At 33.9% G+C, this 19,990-nt stretch overlaps 1 protein-coding gene across 8 annotated transcripts in view; it reads right to left on the bottom strand.

Annotated features, from left to right (window-relative positions):
• Positions 1–19,990, bottom strand: part of RAD54B (RAD54 homolog B) — a 113,777-nt gene that overhangs the window by 48,900 nt on the left and 44,887 nt on the right. Inside the window, exon 2 of one of the 8 annotated variants that reach the window (XM_082363287.1) lies at positions 16,858–17,000. The exons of 6 other annotated variants lie outside the window; for them this stretch is intronic. In XM_082363287.1, the coding sequence (XP_082219413.1) occupies positions 16,858–17,000 (143 nt within the window). The remainder of the gene's footprint in view (positions 1–16,857; positions 17,001–19,990) is intronic. One more of the 8 variants, XM_082363286.1, reaches the window with a different exon arrangement.

Raw genomic sequence — 19,990 nt, 5'->3', positions numbered from 1 at the left:
GCATGTATATAATATTCTATATAATGGTATCTTTTAGTGTTTTGAAGCAAAAACACTAAAAGTTATCTATTAATTCAAAGTACACTTGACACTAAAGACAAAATCTCCCCTTATTTCTGTCTTATTTTCTCTTTTCCCCTTGGCCGTTACAGTTAAAACATGAGCACTTCCATGAGGAATACAGACCACCCTCATACTGAGCCCTAGCTCTTATTTCTCACCTAACTTGTACACTATATTTTCAATGGCTAGATAAAAGTTATTCAGGCTGAAGAGAGGAAAATCTCATTCCCCCATTACTGAAGAGCTATTCACTATGTCTTTTACCAAATACAAACTTGACCCCGGGAAGCTATCAAAACAATAGAATTTACAAAACAAAAACCAAATGATTACTTTATCTTTTAAAATACACCACCTACTTAATGGGACTTCCCTGGTGGCACAGTGGTTAAAAAATCCACCTGCCAATGCAGGGGGCATGGGTTTGATCCCTGGTCCAGGAAGATCTCACATGCCACGGAGCAACTAAGCCAGTGTGCCACAACTACTGAGCGTGCACTCTAGAGCCCACGAGCCACAACTACTGAGCCTGCGTGCCACAACTACTGAAGCTCACGTGCCTAGAGCCAATGCTCTGCAACAAGAGAAGCCACCACAATGAGAAGCCCACGCACCACAACAAAGAGTAGCCCCCACTCGCCACAACTAGAGAAAGCCTGTACACAGCAATGAAGACTCAATGCAGCCAAAAATAAAGAAAGAAATAAATAATGTAAAAAATAAATAAATAAAAATAAATTTAAAAACTACAGCATCTACTTAAACAGGAAAGGAAAAAGAAAAAACCCTGAGATTAGGAATAAAAAAAAAGAATGCCCATTTTCACCAATTCTAATCAATGTTGTCCTGGAAAGTCCTAGCCAATGCAATAAGGCAATAAAAACAAAAAGCATAAAGATCAGAAAGGAAGAAGTAAAACTGTACCTATATGCAGATGATAAAATTGTTTACATAGAAATCCACAGGGAACCTAAAAACAAATGACTTAGAACTAATGAAACAAATTTAGCAGAGTCACAGGATGCCAGGTTCATATGTAAAAATAAATTGTTTTCATAATAGACTAGCAAGAAATAATTGGAAAATAAAATTTTTTAAACTACGTTCACAGTAGCACCCAAAAAAAAAAAAAAATTCATGAAATACTTGGGAAAATATGTAACAAACGGCACCTAAGACCTCTATACTGAAAATTAAATATGTACTAAAGAAATTAACAAAGATCTAAATAAACAAAGCCTCTATTTCATGGATTGGAAATTTCAATTTTAAGACAGCAATTCTCTCCAAAATGATTTCTATATACAACACAATGCCAATCAATCCCAGGATGCTTTTGGTAGAAATTAACAAGTTGATTCTAAAATTTATAAGAAAACACAAAGAACCTGAAATAATCAAACTAATTTTTTGAAAGAACAAAGTGAAAGGACTTATCTCATCTAATTTCAAGGTTTACTGTCACGTAACAAGAATGAAGATACTTTGGTACTGGGGGAAAAAAAAAAAGATCAATGCAACAAAATAGTGGCCTCGTGGATGACCAATTGATTTTCAACAAAGCTGGCAAACAAATTCAATGGGAAAAGTCTTTTCAAACAAATGTTATTGAATCAACTGGATATCCACATGGAAAAGATGAACATCAACCATTAACTCACCCTGTACACAAAATTTAACACAAAATGGATCACAGACCTAAATGTAAAATTTAAAACTACAAATTTGTACAAGAAAATGTAGAAGATACTCATAATCTTGAAGTAGGCAAAGGTTTCTTAGAATACAACTGCACAAAACATAAAAAATAAAAAGTATATGTTGAATTTTATCAGAATTTAAAAATTTTGCTTTTTAAAAGATGCTATTAGGAAGACAAAAAAAGTAAGCCACAGGAGGATAAAAATAATCACAATACATACATAAGACACAGGACTCGTCACTAAACTAGATAAAGAATTCTTATGGCTCAAAAATAAGGCAAACAAATCAATAGAAAATGGACAAAAAACATGAACAGCTAATTCAGAAAAGAATATATACAAATAGTCAATAAGTACATAAAAAGATGTTTAGGGACTTCCCTAGTGGTCCAGTGGTAAAGAATCCACCTTACAATGCAAGGGACGCACGTTCAATCCCTGTTCAGGGAACTAAGATCTCACATGCCACAGGGCAACTAAGCCCACGTGCCACAACTACTGAGCTCGTACACCTCAACTAGAGGCGGCATGCCACAAACTACAAAGCCCACATGCTCTGGAACCCACGCGCCACAATTACAGAGCCCACCTGCCCTGGAGCCTGTGCATCACAACTAGAGAAGAGAAAAACCCGCACACCACAACTAGAGAGAGGCCCACACACCGCAACTAAGACCCGACACAGCCAAAAAGTAAATTAATAAATAATAAATAAATATTTTTAAAAAAAGATGTTTAACATCATTAGTCATCCGGGAAATGCAAATTAAAAACACAAGATATGGACATCCCTGGTGGCACAGTGGTTAAGAATCCTCCTTCCAGTGCAGGGGACATGGGTTCGAGCACTGGTCCGGGAAGATCTCACATGCCGTGGAGCAACTAAGCCCGTGCACCACAACTACTGAACCTGTGCTCTGGAGCCCACACGCCACAACTACTGAGCCTGCATGCCACAACTACTGAAGCCCACACGCCTAGGGCCTGTGCTCCGCAACAAGAGAAGCCACCGCAATGAGAAGCACGCGCACCACAACAAAGAGGAGCCCTCGCTCACCGCAACTACAGAAAGCCTGCGTGCAGCAAAGACCCAATGCAGCCAAAAATAAATAAATAAATAAATTTACAAGATACATTTCACATCCACTAGGATGATAAGTATCAAAAAGATAATAAAAATTGTGGTGCAGACGTGGAGAAATTGGAATCTTCACACACTGCTGGTGGAATGTAAAATAGTACAGCCACTTTAGAAAACAGATTTGCAATTCTTCAAAAGATTAGAGTTACCATATGACCCAGCAATTCCACTCCTAGGTATATGCTCAAGAGACAGAAAAACACATCCACACAAAAAACTTGTACATGAATGTTTATAGCAGGACTATTCATAATAGCCCAAAGGTAGAAACATCCCAAATATCCATTCAACTGACAAATGAATAAACAAATTGTGGTACATCACTACGATGTAATATTATTCAGCCATTAAAAGGATTAAAATACCGATACATGCTACAACATGTATAAACCTTGAAAACATTATGCTAAGTGAGAGAAGCCAGTCACCAAAGGACTACACATTACATGATTCCATTTATATGAAATGTCCAGAACAGGGAAATCTATAGAGACAGAAGGTAGTTTAGTGGTTACTTAGGGCTGGGAGGTGAGGGTGAGTTGGGGCGGGGGGGCAGGGGGCGGGGACATGGTGGGGTGGGTTGAAAGCTAAAGAGTACAGGATTTCTTTTTTTTTTTTTAATAAATTTATTTATTTATTTGTTTGTTTATTTATGGCTGTGTTGGGTCTTGTTGTTGTGTGCAGGCTTTTTCTAGTTGCGGCGAGTGGGGGCTACTCTTCGTTATGGTGCGCAGGCTTCTCATTGCAGTGGCTTCTCTTGTTGCGGAGCACGGGCTCTAGGCGCAAGGTCTTCAGTAGTTGTGGCTCGTGGGCTCAGCAGTTGTGGCTCACGGGCTCTAAAGCGCAGGCTCAGTAATTGTGGCACACGGGCTTAGCTGCTCCGCGGCACGTGGGATACTCCTGGACCAGGGCTCGAACCCATGTCCCCTGCATTGGCAGGCGGATTCTTAACCACTGCACCACCAGGAAAGTCCCCAAGATTTATTTTTGAAGTGTTGAAAACATCTTACAATGGTGGTGATAGTTGCACGTAACTGTGAATATACTACTAAAAATTATTAATTACATATTTTATATGGGTGAATTATATGGTATGTGAATTATAAATCAATAAAGTTGTTCAAAACATGAGATAACACCACACACTCACTAAATTGACTAAAATTTTTTAAACTGACTATATTAAGTGTTAACAAAGATGTAGAGTCAATTATAACTTAAAAAAAAAAAAGATGTAGAGCACCTAGAAATATCACACACTACTGGAAGGAATGTAAAGTAGTACAATCACTTTGGAAAACAGTTTGGCAGACTCCTAGAAAGTTAAACATACGCCTCCTATAACCAGTCATTCCACTGGAAGGTATTTACCAAAGAGAAAACGTATGACAAAAAAAAAAAAACTTGTACAACTTCAAGCCAGGTAAACCAATCTCCTGAAAGCCTGAAAAACCACTGTCACTACTAGAATTCAGATAATGCATATGTTCATCATTGGTATTCATGGATTTAGAAAGTGAATCTTGACTATCTCCAAACAATAAATTATCCTCAGAACCATCAAAGTTTTTTTCTGAGAAAACAAATGATTGATATACAGCTGAGACAGCTGTGTTCAGAACTGTTTGGCCCAGTGACCTCTTATCAGCCCCAGAAAGGACTCTGGCTGCTGTAATCCTGAACAGAACAGTCAAGCAGGCAAAGGACTTAAGTGCAGTGGCTCCAGTTTCCGGCTTTCCTCTCATAATGAGGGTGTTTGAACAAAGGGTAATTTTATATACTTCTTTGGGGGAAAACATGTTTCTAATATACCAGGAATTATGATGTAGAGTTTTTTAGCCTCCTCTTTTGATATATTATTGTGAATACATTTCCCATATCATTAAATTAAAAAGTAAAATGGGGCTTCCCTGGTGGCACAGTGGTTGAGAATCTGCCTGCCAATGCAGGAGACGCGGGTTCGAGCCCTGGTCTGGGAAGATCCCACATGCCACGGAGCAAATGGGCCCGTGAGCCACAATTACTGAGCCTGCGCGTCTGGAGCCTGTGCTCTGCAACAAGAGAGGCCGCGATAGTGAGAGGTCCGCGCACCGCGATGAAGAGTGGCCCCCGCTTGCCACAACTAGAGAAAGCCCTCGCACAGAAACGAAGATCCAACACAGCCATAAATAAATAAATAAAGCACACCTAGTATAGTGTAATTTAAAAAAAAAAAAAAAGGTAAAATGGTGTTTAATAGCTGCATAATGACATTACCAATGATATTCCCACCAACCGAGAGGATCCACTTCACTACTATATATCAGCATAATATATTACCTTACCAATTTTTCTCTAACTGTATTTATTTTTTGTTACAATTATCATACAGTAAAACTGACTTTTTCTCTTGCTGTACAGTTTTACAAATTTTAACACAGGTATAAATTTACTTACACACTACCACAATCAGGATATAGATGTTCTATCACTCCAAAAGACTCTCTCATGCTATTCCTTTTTAGTCACACCCTAACCCTATTCAGTTACTGATCTATTTTCTACCAATATAGTTTTGTCTTTTTGAGAATGTCGAATAAATGGAAATCATACAGTATACAACCTTTCAAGCTGGTTTCTCCCACTCAGCATAATGTGTTTGAGATTCATCCCAAGTTGCTGCCTGTATCAAGTTTGTTCCTTATTATTGTATGGAATACTGAAAGACAGTTGAGGTGTTTCTAGCTCTTACCTATCACAAATAAAGCTGCTATGAATATTTATGTACAGATTTTTGTGTAAACATTCATCTTTACCAATTTAATAGACAGAAATGGCATTTACTTAACATTATAATTTGAATTTCATTATTAGTGGTGAGAGTTTTTTATATATATTTACCTCTCCTCTTTGCTTGACTCCTCTAATTTCACATTATAAAGGATGCACCTAAAATAAGTTTCATTTCTTTAAACTGCATTTTCAATCTGATCTGAAAACCCTCAACATTCATTCGTCCAACAACTTAGATTGCCCAAAATGTAGTCTAAACCCAAACTCTTATCTTATTACAAAATTTCAGTGAAGTCTATGAGTAGAAAACAGGCATTAAAGAGAACCTGAATTATAAGAAATTATGTCAAAATTAAAGTAAAATATAAAACACTATTAAATTTTAGTATGTTAAAGGCTAATACTTAAAAAGTGTTGACTGTGCTAGAAGAATCAAGAATCCATCTACATCTTCTTTAATATAAGGAATTCACTATACCTTCTATTGTAATAAAATTTTAAATAACTTGTGAAATTTTAAATAAGTCCATGTCATTTAAACACTCCTCCCTATCCCTCCCCCCTAAAAAAAAAAAAACTATTATGTTTTGGCAACATGTAGCATTTAACAGATTAAAATGTGCCAGGTGGAAATAAGCCCACTCACTAGAAATTATTAAACAACATTCTGTAACTCAATAAATGATTATGTTTTAGCAACAGGTCCAAAGGTTGATTCTTTTTATTTCTTAATGAGAATTAGTTTCTCATTAAGATAAACTTAATGAGAGAAACAATGAGGAGGGATAATTAGTGCATTATTTTAGGGGTAATAAAGAGCTCTTAGAAAGATCACTCTTGACTTCCCACTTGCTAAACTCCTTTCCCCACAATAAATCACAGAAGAAGGCCACAGCATGGAAAAATAAAGTTAAAGTTATTCTGTGATGCATTATGTTCAGGGATAAACTAGAACACATGCATAAAAAGGGAACTTATACTGCCTGAAAAAGCTGCCTGCCCCCATGTTTCCACTTCAAGCATCCAAACACCCACTTAACTCCCTCCGTTTCTTCAAATTCCCAGTCACTCCTCAACTTCTCCAATCTGGCTTCCAGTCTGATCCTCCCCCAAAGCTGCCTTGTTAAAGACCACTAAGGAGCTCTTTGTCAATAAATCCACAGGTTACTTTTTAGTCCTGACCAAAATTCTCAAAAAGCATTGGACAATGTTGACCACTTCTATCTTGACATATTGAACTCCATTTTTATACCTGCTAACACACTTCAAATTTTCCTCCTCCTTCTTTGGTTGCTGTGTCTTAAACATCTTTGCCAGTTCTTACTTTTTTGTCTAACCTTTGTTTATTGGAGTTCTTCAGACCTGAGTTCTAGGCCCTCCTCCCCTCACTGTGCACCACTTCTCCTTAAATTAGCTCATCTACTCCCATGGCTTCAATACCTTCCCTGTACTAACTTAAATTTTTTTTCTCTAGCCCAGATCATGATTCTAGATCTGTAAGTATACCAGTATATCCAGTTGGATCCACATGAATGTCTCATAAACATCTCAAACTCACCAGGTCCACTTCCCTTCTCTCCAAAAACTGCTCCTCCTTCAGTTTTCCCATTTCTCAGTGAAAGTACTACCACCCTTATTCAAGCCAAAAATTGGAAATCATCCACGACATTCTTCATTTTCTCAGTTCCAGAGCCAATCAACCACAAAATCCAGATGATTCTATCCCCTTCATGGTTCACAAAGCTGTGTACTGTTTGCCTTCTGCATTGTCTCTACTCTTTCCAAGTCATCATCTCTGGTCTGGACTACTGTACCATTATTATAAACAGTTCTGTTGAAGTGTTCTCTTGCCACCTCTACTCCCTAAAGCCATTTTCCATATTTACTATATCTATTTTTAAATGTAAATCTGATCATCCATTTGTCTTAAAGGTATTGAAGAAAACACTACTTCCAGCCAAAGGGCCTTCTACCTCTGTTCCTCCAACACACTGATCTAAATTAACTTCTACTCAGTTTTCCATACAGTTTAAATTTCCCTGACTGCCAAACTACGTCAAGTTGCATTATTATCTCAGCATTAACTCAGCAATTAATTATGTGACAAATGATTTAATGTAAGCCTTCCCCACTAAACTATAAAGTGTTGAGAGGAAGGTCTCTTTTGATCTTGGTCATCACCATATTCCCATAACAACAGGTAGTTTTCAAAACTGCCATTTTGATTCTAGGTACATTTTTCCTTCATGATTATAAAAATATTAAATTAAAGGAGAATTACCTCATTAGAGAAATGCAAATCAAAACTACAATGAGGTATCACCTCACACCGGTCAGAATGGCCAGCATCAAAAAATCTACAAACAATAAATGCTGGAGAGGGTGTGGAGAAAAGGGAACTCTCTTGCACTGTTGGTGGGAATGTAAATTGATACAGCCACTATGGAGAACAGTATGGAGGTTCCTTAAAAAACTAAAAATAGAACTACCATACGACCCAGCAATCCCACTACTGGGCATATACCCTGAGAAAACCATAATTCAAAAAGAGTCATGTATCAGAATGTTCATTGCAGCTCTATTTACAATAGCCAGGACATGGAAGCAACCTAAGTGTCCATCGACAGATGAATGGATAAAGAAGATGTGGCACATATATATAATGGAATATTACTCAGCCATAAAAAGAAATGAAATTGAGTTATCTATAGTGAGGTGGATGGACCGAGAGTCTGTCATACAGAGTGAAGTTAAGTCAGAAAGAGAAAAACAAATACTACATGCTAACACATATATATGGAATCTAAAAAAAAAAATGGTTCTGATGAACCTAGGGGCAGGACAGGAATAAAGATGCAGACGTAGAAAATGGACTTGAGGACACGGGGAGGGGGAAGGGTAAGCTGGGACGAAGTGAGAGAGTAGCATTGACACACACACTACCAAATGTAAAATAGCTAGCTAGTGGGAAGCAGCTGCATAGCACAGGGAGATCAGCTCAGTGCTTTGTGACCACTAGAGGGGTGAGATAGTGAGGGTGGGAGGGAGACGCAAGAGGGAGGGGATATGGGGCTATATGTATATGTATAGCTGATTCACTTTGTTATACAGCAGAAACTAACACAACACTGTAAAGCAATTATACTCCAATAAAGATGTTAAAAAAAAAAAGAACTACCTTAAAATTAATTTTCATTGAGAAAGTAGCCTTAGAAATTAACTTTGAACCCAGCTGCATCATTGTACATACTGTACATTCAGGATTATTTTCCAAGTAAATGTTATTACAAAGATTTGATTCATCGGTCACTTCTTTATATATAGTATTTTCCTGATTATAACTTTTGCCAACATGAATTTTCTTTTATAACTATAATTTCTACCAAATATAGTTTTGCTAAATCAGATTTTGCCTAAATATTATGAAGATTGTATTACTCCATTAGTTTTTAGTCAAAAAAAAGTTACCAGTTTTTAGGTAAGTTAGTTGTCATGTGTTATTTTTGTTGTTTTACAAACCTTGATTTTTCCAGATAAAGTTTTGAGGGTTTTAGCATTAACGAAAAAGACGGGATGCTTTGATCAGTTTTTTAATTCTAAAAAAATTTGTGATGTGCAATTTTGGACAATTTCAATTAGTTTTCTTTTTACACTATTTCTACCAGTAGCAGTCTCTGTGCACCAAATAAAAGACTGACAATATCCTTCTGCATTTTTCAAATTTGTTCCCGTTTTTTACTTGGTTATCTAAGAGAAAAGTGCAATTCCTCAGGATTGCTGTTAAAGAGGGGATAAAAAGTGTGTCTTCATCAAAAATGGCTGGGAAAAACATTCCTAGAGTCAAATATCCTGTTATATTCTCAGGAGCTGACTGTTATGCTGTTATGTCCAAACCTTCCCCCACAAAAAAAAAAAAAAAAAAAAAAAAAGCTGACTAGAACAAAAGACAGTAGTTAAATTCTAAGAATCCAGAATTTCTTATAATCACTTTGAAATACCATATTATTCTCAGAATTAGATATATCCTTTCTTTTGCAGAACAGAAGAAAGATAAAAGCATGAACTCGGAAGCCAAGACTGGTTGAGTTTGAATCTTGAGTCTGCCCCTTACTAGCTATGTGACCCTGGACAAGTTACTTACCCCTCTGCCAGTTTATGAATTGCCAAATGAATATAATACTAATACCTACCTCACAGACTTGTTGCAACCATATTTCATCTAATTAGCTAATATATATAAGATGCTTAGAACAGTACTTGCCATGAAGTAAGTGCTCTCTAAATGTTAACTACTGTCATCATCATCTTGCACTAGTCCCTTCCCATTTAGCCCCATTTTAAATGTAGGCTATAGGGCAGGGAAGGGAGAGGGTGAATGACTGCAAAAAAGTAGAATGAAGATAACTGGGAATTAAACATATATGGAACATAACTGCCTTCATCTAGACTACTTGCAATATATAAAATAATGACTAATTTGCTACATCCCAGACTAACCACCACTAACAATTCCACTCTACCTGTAATTTTTGTTTCTGAACTTGGTTCTGATCTATTTCCCCCTTGACCCTGTAATTTACTTCCCAAATAAACACCAAAAACGGTCTTCATAAACAAGAGGCTTGAATGCCTACAGCAAGATTCACAAGGTAAGAAGTGCTTAAAACCATGCTTTGATAAAAGAGCAAGGGGGAGACACTGTCATTTTAATATTAATAGTAGACATTATCATCTTAATGAATGAGTCCTAAGCATAATAACTTTAGGGTTGCATGGTTTAATTATACATTCCATAAACCCAAGCCTTTAATATTCTTTTTTTTTTTTAACAATTCTAAATACACACACTGTTTTCAACGGAGCAAAAAAAATTTTAAATGTCTCATATATCATCAAATTCAATAAAAAATGTAAATACTCTTGCAGACTGTATTTTTTGAGTTTCAAAATTACCAAAAGCTACCAGAACTTTGAATATGCATTAACATATAACTGCAATATAAATATAAGATTTGAAACATATAGTTTTTATTACACTAAAGAATATACAAACATTAATATACAAATTACTTCAAACTAGTAATCATCCATAGTTTTCTTTAAAACAGAATGAAGGTCAACTAAGTACAAGTATCATTACATACAAAATAAACCTAGAAGGTATTTCTTTGCATTAAAGATCATTTTCAGAATGATACTTCATGAGCATGGCAGGGACTATATATACAGTTTATCATATTTCTCAGTACTTCATGTCAAAGCATATATGCAATAAGTGGCAATAAGTGCTAAAATAGAAAAAAAATCAGTAAAACTATAATATTCCCAGATATCTAAACTATCTGCCCAGCATTTTAAACTCATTTAAATATCAAAAAACGTTATTCATCAATTTCGATTCTGACATTCCAGTCAATGAACATGCAAAGCTTTATTTAAAAAAATAGTAATCCATACACTATGGAGGGAAGTGTAAAATGGTACAATCACTTTGAGAAAAGGTCTGGCAGTTTCTTAAACAGTTAAACATATATCTTCCTTAATCCAGCATTAAGTCCATGACACATTTATACAATAATATACATAACAGCCAAAATCCGGAAATAGCCCAGAAGTCCGTCAAAAGATAATGGATAAACAAACTGTGGTATATTTATAAAATGGATACTACTCAGCCACAGAAAACAATGAACTACTGATTAGAGGATGGATGAATATTAAAAACATTAAGACGGGTGAAAAAAACAGAAACAAAGGGTCTGTACTATATGATCTCAATTATATTGTGTCATAGAACAAGCAAAACTTATCTATGTTTTATTAAAAATTAGTGGTTTTTTAAAAACCGTGGTTGCCTGAGGTACCAGGGTATTGGTTAGGAAGGGCAGGAGAGAACTTTCTGGGGTGATAACTTTTTAAATCTTGATGGGGGTTTAAGCTACACAGGTGCAGTCATTTGTCAAAACTCATCAAATGGTGCATTTAAGATTTGTGCATTTCACTGTTTGCAAATCTTACCTAAAAAATCATACACACACAAATAAATATTGAACTCCAGTTCATAATACTCATGCTGAAGTGTTTATGGGTAAAGTATTCTAACTAATTCTGCAACTTATTTTAAAATAAGTTTTCTTAAAAACAAAAAAAATTTATGGATGGATAGACAGATAAATATGTGATAAAGCAAATATAGCAAAACATTAATTGTAGAATGTAGGTGGTAGGCATATGAATGTTTACTATAAAATTCTTTCGTTTCTATACATTTGAAGGATTTCTTAATCTTCATAACAGAGGTGAATTCACACTCATGAAAGATCTACTAACAAAGTGTAAGTCTAATGATACATCCATTTTAGTTTAAATTGTTTGGGCTAACTTGGGTGGTATTTTTATTTTTATTTATTTATTTACTTTGCTTTCTACTATTTACAAAGGAATGGAAAACTAAAAATAAATTATATAAATTCACATTATAGCTGCTACTTTTAATGAAACTTTAAGAAGATACATTAAAAAATACGGAACCAATTTCTCAAAATTATATACAAGATCTAGCATGACTGCTAATGTTTAATTAGGTTGCATATTTTAAGAATTTACTCTTTTGTATTTGTTCAGTATTGCAACCACATTTCATCTATTTTTAACTATTTACAATCAAAGTCACCATCAAATATTTAATTGATTTTGAGAATTTGTGAATCTTAACATTTGAAAAAAATAAATATATTATGAAATTTAGACATGGTACATTTGGCATCTATTATATCACCTAAAGAAATGTATTTCAATTATGCCTCAACAAAAAAATTTACCTCTATAGTACTGAATTCTTTGTTTTATGGCACACAAAGAGTACACAAATCAGTACAATGTATTACCATGTATTTAAAAGAACATGTATTAACAACGCATTTAACCACTATCATCTACAGCGTATATTAATTACAATTTACCACACTTAATTATTTAAACATATCTATTTAAAACTTGACATTACTCTAAAAGAAGGCACATGGAAAATAATTCATATTTCAAACATTTTCATGTAAGTAAAGAGGCAATAGGGTAGAGTGAATCTTTCAAAAATAAAATAACACCAAGTTGATGTCGCATTATACAAAAAAGGAAAATATTTAATTTGAATATTTTTAGAAATCTGGCATTTGTTAGAAATGAAAGAGCTTCATTAACTTTTTCAGAATGCCATTATAAATCATACCTAGGTTTATAACATAACTTGTAAAAAAACAAACATATCCATTTAAGTTCAAATGGATAAGAAAAGACAAGAAGGTGGCAAGAATAACTAGGCACGATCTAAATTACTAATATATTGGATGAAACAGTATTTCTACAGAACCAAGTCTACATTTTAAAAATAAAAACACTCTTTCCCATGTTTTTCCAGCATTACATTTCATAAGTAAACTGACAGCCCCAAATAGTTCTCTATAGTAGGATGTCTGGTGGCTTCAGTTGTATTCCATTGGTACTAACAGAATTTGCCATTATATATTCCCCTTAGTGAAACTTGTCCTCAGCAAAAACTGCTAATGTAAGTTGGTAAGTAGTCAAAAACTCAAAAAAGTCTCAATATAGAAAGAAAAAGAAAAAAGCTTTAGCTCAGAATTTCCCTAAGATACTCTGCAAGATAATAATAAACAGCCTCTAAAAAGAGTTCAGTCATCAAGCAAGTCTTCTTTACACAGAAATTCCCATAAACTGTACTATGCTAATTATAATTGCATAGGTGGGGAGATGGAGCAATGAAAATGGAGCAGAACCACATTCACTTTAATTTTTGCAGATTAAAATTAAACAAGATTGACTCAGAAAAACTGCTGCAGTAAACTCACTGCAATGAGTGTAATTCTGTTGTTTAAAAATATGTAAAATAAGGTTTTTATTCTACTCAGTCCCTACATGCTAACAAATTTGTCACATGACATAAGCAACGAAACAACAATCTTGAACACTGCTGGAGAAAAATACGACTGTAGCAGACTATGTTTACACTACTTTCTGGGTAGCAAAAAAATTTTCAAGGGCAATTTTATATAGTATACATTTTTACCTTCCACACTTATGCTAGAATCTAACCACCAAAAAAGATGTATATTGCACTTTTTTGAACACATAACTTGGCTAAAAACATTTCACAGAATTAATGTTCCACAGAAAACACCTGGAAAACTGATTTAGCTGTACAAAGTCAGCATTCAAACTGAACATTCATTAACAATTCTGAGTAGTACCATGCTAAGGTTATAACATAAATTACATTTTGTATGGTAATTTGTTTTCAATCATTTCAAAAAGTTAGAGCTTACTACTGTAAAGATTTACTGGAATAATATTGTAAAAACATTACCTCAAATAAGAATTATAAGATTCATTAGACTGAAAGAAAAGTCACAGCACAGATTAAAGAAGATGAAATTGTCAAAAGGATGTATCATACATTCAAGGCATTTTTATAATAAAATATTTAACTCTAATAGCAGATACAAAATGCCAATGAAATTAAGCAGTCAACAAGCTAAAACGGTACCATAGGAGTCCATTTTATTTTTATTCTTTCTATTCCTAGAGTCACAACCTAAATTTCAGATTTAATTTCCCCTCACTACATTGCCCACCCTGAAATGCTGCTATTATGACATTAAGTCAGAGCTCTAGTCATATGTCCCTAGTCAAAAGCCTTCCATGGCTTGCCATTATATATTCACATTCGATTCCTTGAAAACAGCATTTAATGTAATCCATAATGTGGCACCAACCAGCTTCCAACTTCCAAATTGATATCCCTCAATTTACCTTCACCCACTCTTCAACAAAAATTTTTGAAAATCTAACATGATTTAGGCACCATGTTAGCTTTCAAAATACTCTATTCCAGTGGCTCTCTGAGTGGTTTTTTAGCTTGCATCAGAATCTCTAGAGAAGTTATTAAAACAGATTGCTGTACTCTACCCCTCAAGTTGCTGATCCGAAAGGAATGGATTTACATATCTCACAAGTTCTCGAGGTGCTGATGCTGCTGGTCAGGATCTACTCTTGGTGAACCACTGCTCTACACCACAGGCCATGAGCCGAAAGCCCACTGGCTGAATGAGGCCCACTCACATGTTTCGTCTATTTATTATTTTAAATATTTTTAATTATTTGCAAATGTTTTAAAAATAAACATTTCTCATAAAAATGCAGATTTCTGGCTCATTTCTGCATGTAAAAATTCTGCTGGAGCTCAAGGGTAGCTACCCCAGTTAGTCAAGGTATATGTCCTTGTCCAGATTATCACAGCCCTAAGTGGCCCTCTCTATGCTCACTTAAAATCACTTAAAAATCACCTGGCTTAGCACTGTATTTGTGCTTATACACTCTGACCCACTTTTTCCCATTCTCTATGCCTTTTTCATGCTGCTCACTCTGACATAAACATCCTTTCTCCCCAATACAGCTGAAATCCTACCTACCCCATTCTAAAGCTTGGCTTAAATATCCTTCCTCAACACAGCCCCAGCAAAAATAGAAATCCTTAAGTAATAAACATATTAAAGATTTAACATAAACGTCTATGTGTGCTTTAAGAATCAAGGTTTTATTTATTTCCACAAATACTAAAATAGCAATATTTACAAAAACATAAGACTATAGATATCATAAATTATAAACATAATTTTTGCTATTTTTATTCTAAATAAAATTTTAATTTTGTTCATTAAAGTTTTTACTGTGATTTTACTGTGAAAGAAATCTTTTTCAGACTAAGACATTCCAAATGAATTGACGTATTAAATCTTGTAGTCAAAATATATAACATCTCCAATAGAATATCTTATTTTGCTGGACAAAAAAAGGAGGAGGAGGAAGGGGGTAATTGACACAATTCCCCTGATTTCATAACCCACCAATTTTTAAAAGCAATTTTAATGAAATAAATATTTCTAATTTTTTAACATGTAGGATATTTTTGTGGATTTTTACTTCTGTGGAATAGCAGGGGGAAAAAAATTACAGAGAAACAAAAACTGAGTGCTGGTCATTGCTCTGCCATAAAGAGCTTTGTTACATCAAATAAATCATTGAGTTCTCCCTGGACCTCGGTTTCATTACCTCAAAACTGAGGTGGGAAAAAGTGTTCTCCAAATACCTTCCATCCCTAAAATCCTAGGACTTACTCCGTCAAAGAATGAAAGCATAAAAATCAATGTCATACAGACAAGCTTCTATTAGGCTAGTATTGCTTCTAAATTAGATTGACTTAAAAACTTTGAACTACATACAGCTTTCAAAGTGCTAATTAAAAATGTTGAAGATTCAGAACTTTGAAAGAATACTGATGTATTTATATATGTTATTTATGTATATGTTACTAATCAAAATAAAACATCTTTTGTAAGGCCAACAATTAAAACATCTTAGGAAAAAAATCAGAGGAAGACAAAAAAATTTATAACCATACCAATCAGCGTTTTAATATGTATCAAAGGAAAATTAAATAATTAGAAAATCATGTCAAAAAGCCTTTTTCATAATAGAGATTAACAATATTTTTTAAGAATATATACTCTGGGACTTCCCTGGTGGTCCAGTGGTTAAGAGTCTGTGCTTCCACTGCAGGGGGCGTGGGTTCGATCCCTGGTCAGGGAACTAAGATCATACATGCCATGCGGCGTGGCCAAAAAAAAAAAAAAGAATATATACTCTGCTTCAGGATATTCCCAAATGAAAGTAATTTGGCCAAAATTAAAATTATCAAATTGCAAGACTGCAAAAAAAAATCTTAGAGACTATTATATTCAGATAGATCATGCCGTAAGCGAACTGCTTTCAGCTTCTCCACTTCAATTTTTGCTCTTAGCAGCTCTTCCTCTAGCTGCTGCCTTCTTTTCAATCCATCCCTCTTCTCCTGAACATATAATCCAAAATTTTTTTGATTTTCTAAAATTATCTGATGCTCCTCTTTCAGCATTTGCAGAATCTGAGGATCATACCCTAACAGTGACCTAAAATTTTCTCCACTTTCATGCCGAAAAATATCATCTCTCCTTGGGATAGAAGATGGAGACGATGTCATTCTCATATCAACAGAGGAAAGTGACGGTGACAAAGATCTTTCCATAACATGTACTAATTCATGTTCTTCTCTTTGCTCTAAAGTATCACTCTGTTGAGAATTTAAAACCAGTGGAGGAGGGGGCTTAATGTCTTCTTCTTGCTTCACCTCCACTGTAATAGCAACTGGATGGTGGTCCAACATTACCTGTAGTGAACTTGTACCAGCCTGTGCTTCCTCATCCAAGTTTGCACTACAGCACACAAAAAAGCATTATAAAATGTAAATCAAATGAATACAAGAGCATTTTAAAGCATAATTTCATATTTAATATACATTAAATTATCAAGCTATAAAGAAAATTATGAAACAAAAAATATTTTTAACCCTTGGAATAATAAATTAAAGTGACTATGGTTGGGATTTTAATTTTATATATATATATATATATATATATATATATATATATATATATATATATATATAAAATGGCTCTCTCCATCCTTAACTTTAAAATTGGGCTCTTAAAAGAACAGGAACTTACAAATACTACACAAGGCTACTGAGGTAAATTACTAAAGAAAAGGCATTTTTGATACTCTCAAAGAGATACCAATTGTCCCTATAAGCCTGAGGTTCTTAAATGGTGTAGTGTCATTTAATTCATTCTGGGCCTTGCTATCCCGACACCTTAGTCCTAGACCTCCTGCTTCTCCTCTCCTGTCCTGATCTAAAAATCACCAGGGTCTATGACTTCCAAGAGGACAGTGGAAGGCAATCTCTGAGACGTACTGATTTCTGTATTTGTCACACACACACACACACACACACACACACACACAGGAAAAACAAGATTGTGTATGATTTTGGGTATGCCCAACTATCAGGGGGTTCTCCTAACTATCCAATTTCAGATGCAATGGTGTTTCCCCTTTACCTATCCTAAACCACATGACTCAGGTGATCTTTAAGTCTTTTAACCAGTGGTCAGGTGAAGTGTACAAGGGCAAGGGTTTAGATCTACCACCAGATCATCAGTACCCAGTATAATACTCTACTTGGAACCTCACAGGTACTCATCATATGTTGAATGATTGAATAAATGAAATGGTTTTTTTAATGCAATGCTTTTTTAATGGCCTATATATGATATATTGAAAGTTTATTAAATTTACATGAAATTTCCATAAAATATGCATTCCTATTAGAGGCAACTACAGTTTTAGCATAATTTAAACTTTGACATTATAATATTTGTTATGACATAAACACAATGTTCCTTAAAATTCTGTTGGTTTTTTAAATAATTTCATGTATAACATGAAGTTGTGAATTAAGAATACATAATGTTTCTTGAGGGTTTTTTTCTTAAATTTATGTTTCTGCCTAACTTAAAAATAAAAGTTATCGAGGTGAAAGAGATTATTGGAACATTAATGGAAACGCTACACTTCACATTATTTAAATAACATTTTATAAATTATAAATAAGTAATATAGGTTAGAATACATTCTACATGGATGATTAAAATGCTGGAACAAGTTTAAGTAGAACATAAGGAAAAGAATTTAAACTCCCCATATGTCACTTACTAATAACATTAAATTGCCAGAAATATCAGATATTTGTCTAAGAAGTACAAATGAAATAATAAGATATCTAGTATGTTACGAAAAATCTATTTGTAGATTATATAAATTCCTTCATTTTCATTTTTGTCTTTTTTTGTCATTTTATGATTTTCAAAAGCAAAACAATGGAATATAAATGTAATTCAAATTAGTAAGATTTGCTTTTATTAACATCTCTAAATCCTGGATTGGCAAAAAGTTAAAACAACAGATATAAATTAAATTTTTTAAATCCACAAAATTACTTCTCCAAATTAGTATGTATAATAGACTATAAGATTCACAATTAAACATAGACAATATACTCCCATGTAAATTAAAAATATGCCTTATATCTGGAATATTCCATTCCACTTTAGTTAAAACATTACAAATAAGGCATAACAAAGTCTAAAAATGATTTAGAGAAGGTCACAAAAAAAATGATAAAACAGAAAAGGACTTCTAAAATTTATGAATATGAACTCTGAGTATCAAATTGGTTATAAAAACACAAAATATAATCTGATGTTAAAGAGAGGTAAATATAAAGACATAAATCAATGTCAGTTGTAGAAATAAATAGCCTTACAAAATAGTTGTATATACTTAAATATGTTAAATTATATAAGCAGTAATACTTTCCTTATTAAGTATAGAGAGTTTGATGAGATTAACAGTCATATTTATATAGAAGCATAATTTAGTGTAATTATAAACTTCTGAGATAATTAAGATTTGAGATGATGTCAAACAGGTATATTAAATACATAAATATATTATAAATTAAAATGCTAGTATAGAGAAAGTGGCAGAGCAGACATGCTAACAAAAATAAGCATTTAATTGGCATATTTCTGATAGTCTTACCTTTAAAATCTGAAAAACTGATTGTTTAAACAGTAGGTATGGAAATGTGTAAATCAACTCATTTTATCAGAGAAATGTTGGTGTCCCAAAGATTGACTGTGTAGGTATATATATTCTATGTATGTACGTGTATATATACCATACATACGTACACACACACACACACAAGCGGTCAAAATGTAAATATATCTTTGTAACTTATATATTATTTCTCTTCTGTATCAGTGTATTTTTAAAATACACAACTTGATAAAACTACAGTTTCTATGTGTAGTTTTCAAATTATAAAAACCTATACCCAAAAGGCAGTTTTATACCTATAATGCAAAGCCACTGTTCTTTATGATTCAAAGAGGGGAAAAATTTTAATGAGTATAAAACAGTCTTACTGTGGAGTTTTTTTTTTTTTGGACATTCAGCATACTAGGAGGATTTAATCATTTGTCATCACAGTGAACAGTTTAGGAAGTGACCCCATGAATTAATATACTGTGTATCAACGTCTTGGATTCCCACTGGTGCTATTTTTTTACTATGCTATCAACTAGAAATAAGAAGTATATGGTAAGAAGCTGGGCTCAAAAATATTATCCTAGTAGATTATCAAAATAACAAATATGTTTGGCTAAAAAGGTTTTTCCATTTCTTCCCTAACTTCAAAGGGATTTCATAGGTAATTAATAATTTTGCTTATATAATGACTCTTCCACCAATAGGAAAGTGACTTGTAAAGTTCTGTTTGAAAGGTTCCTCAACTAACAAG

Source organism: Balaenoptera borealis (assembly GCF_965194805.1).
Source record: "Balaenoptera borealis genome assembly, chromosome: 17".
Taxonomy (NCBI): Eukaryota; Metazoa; Chordata; class Mammalia; order Artiodactyla; family Balaenopteridae; genus Balaenoptera; species Balaenoptera borealis.
This window is presented reverse-complemented; position numbering and strand designations above follow the sequence as displayed.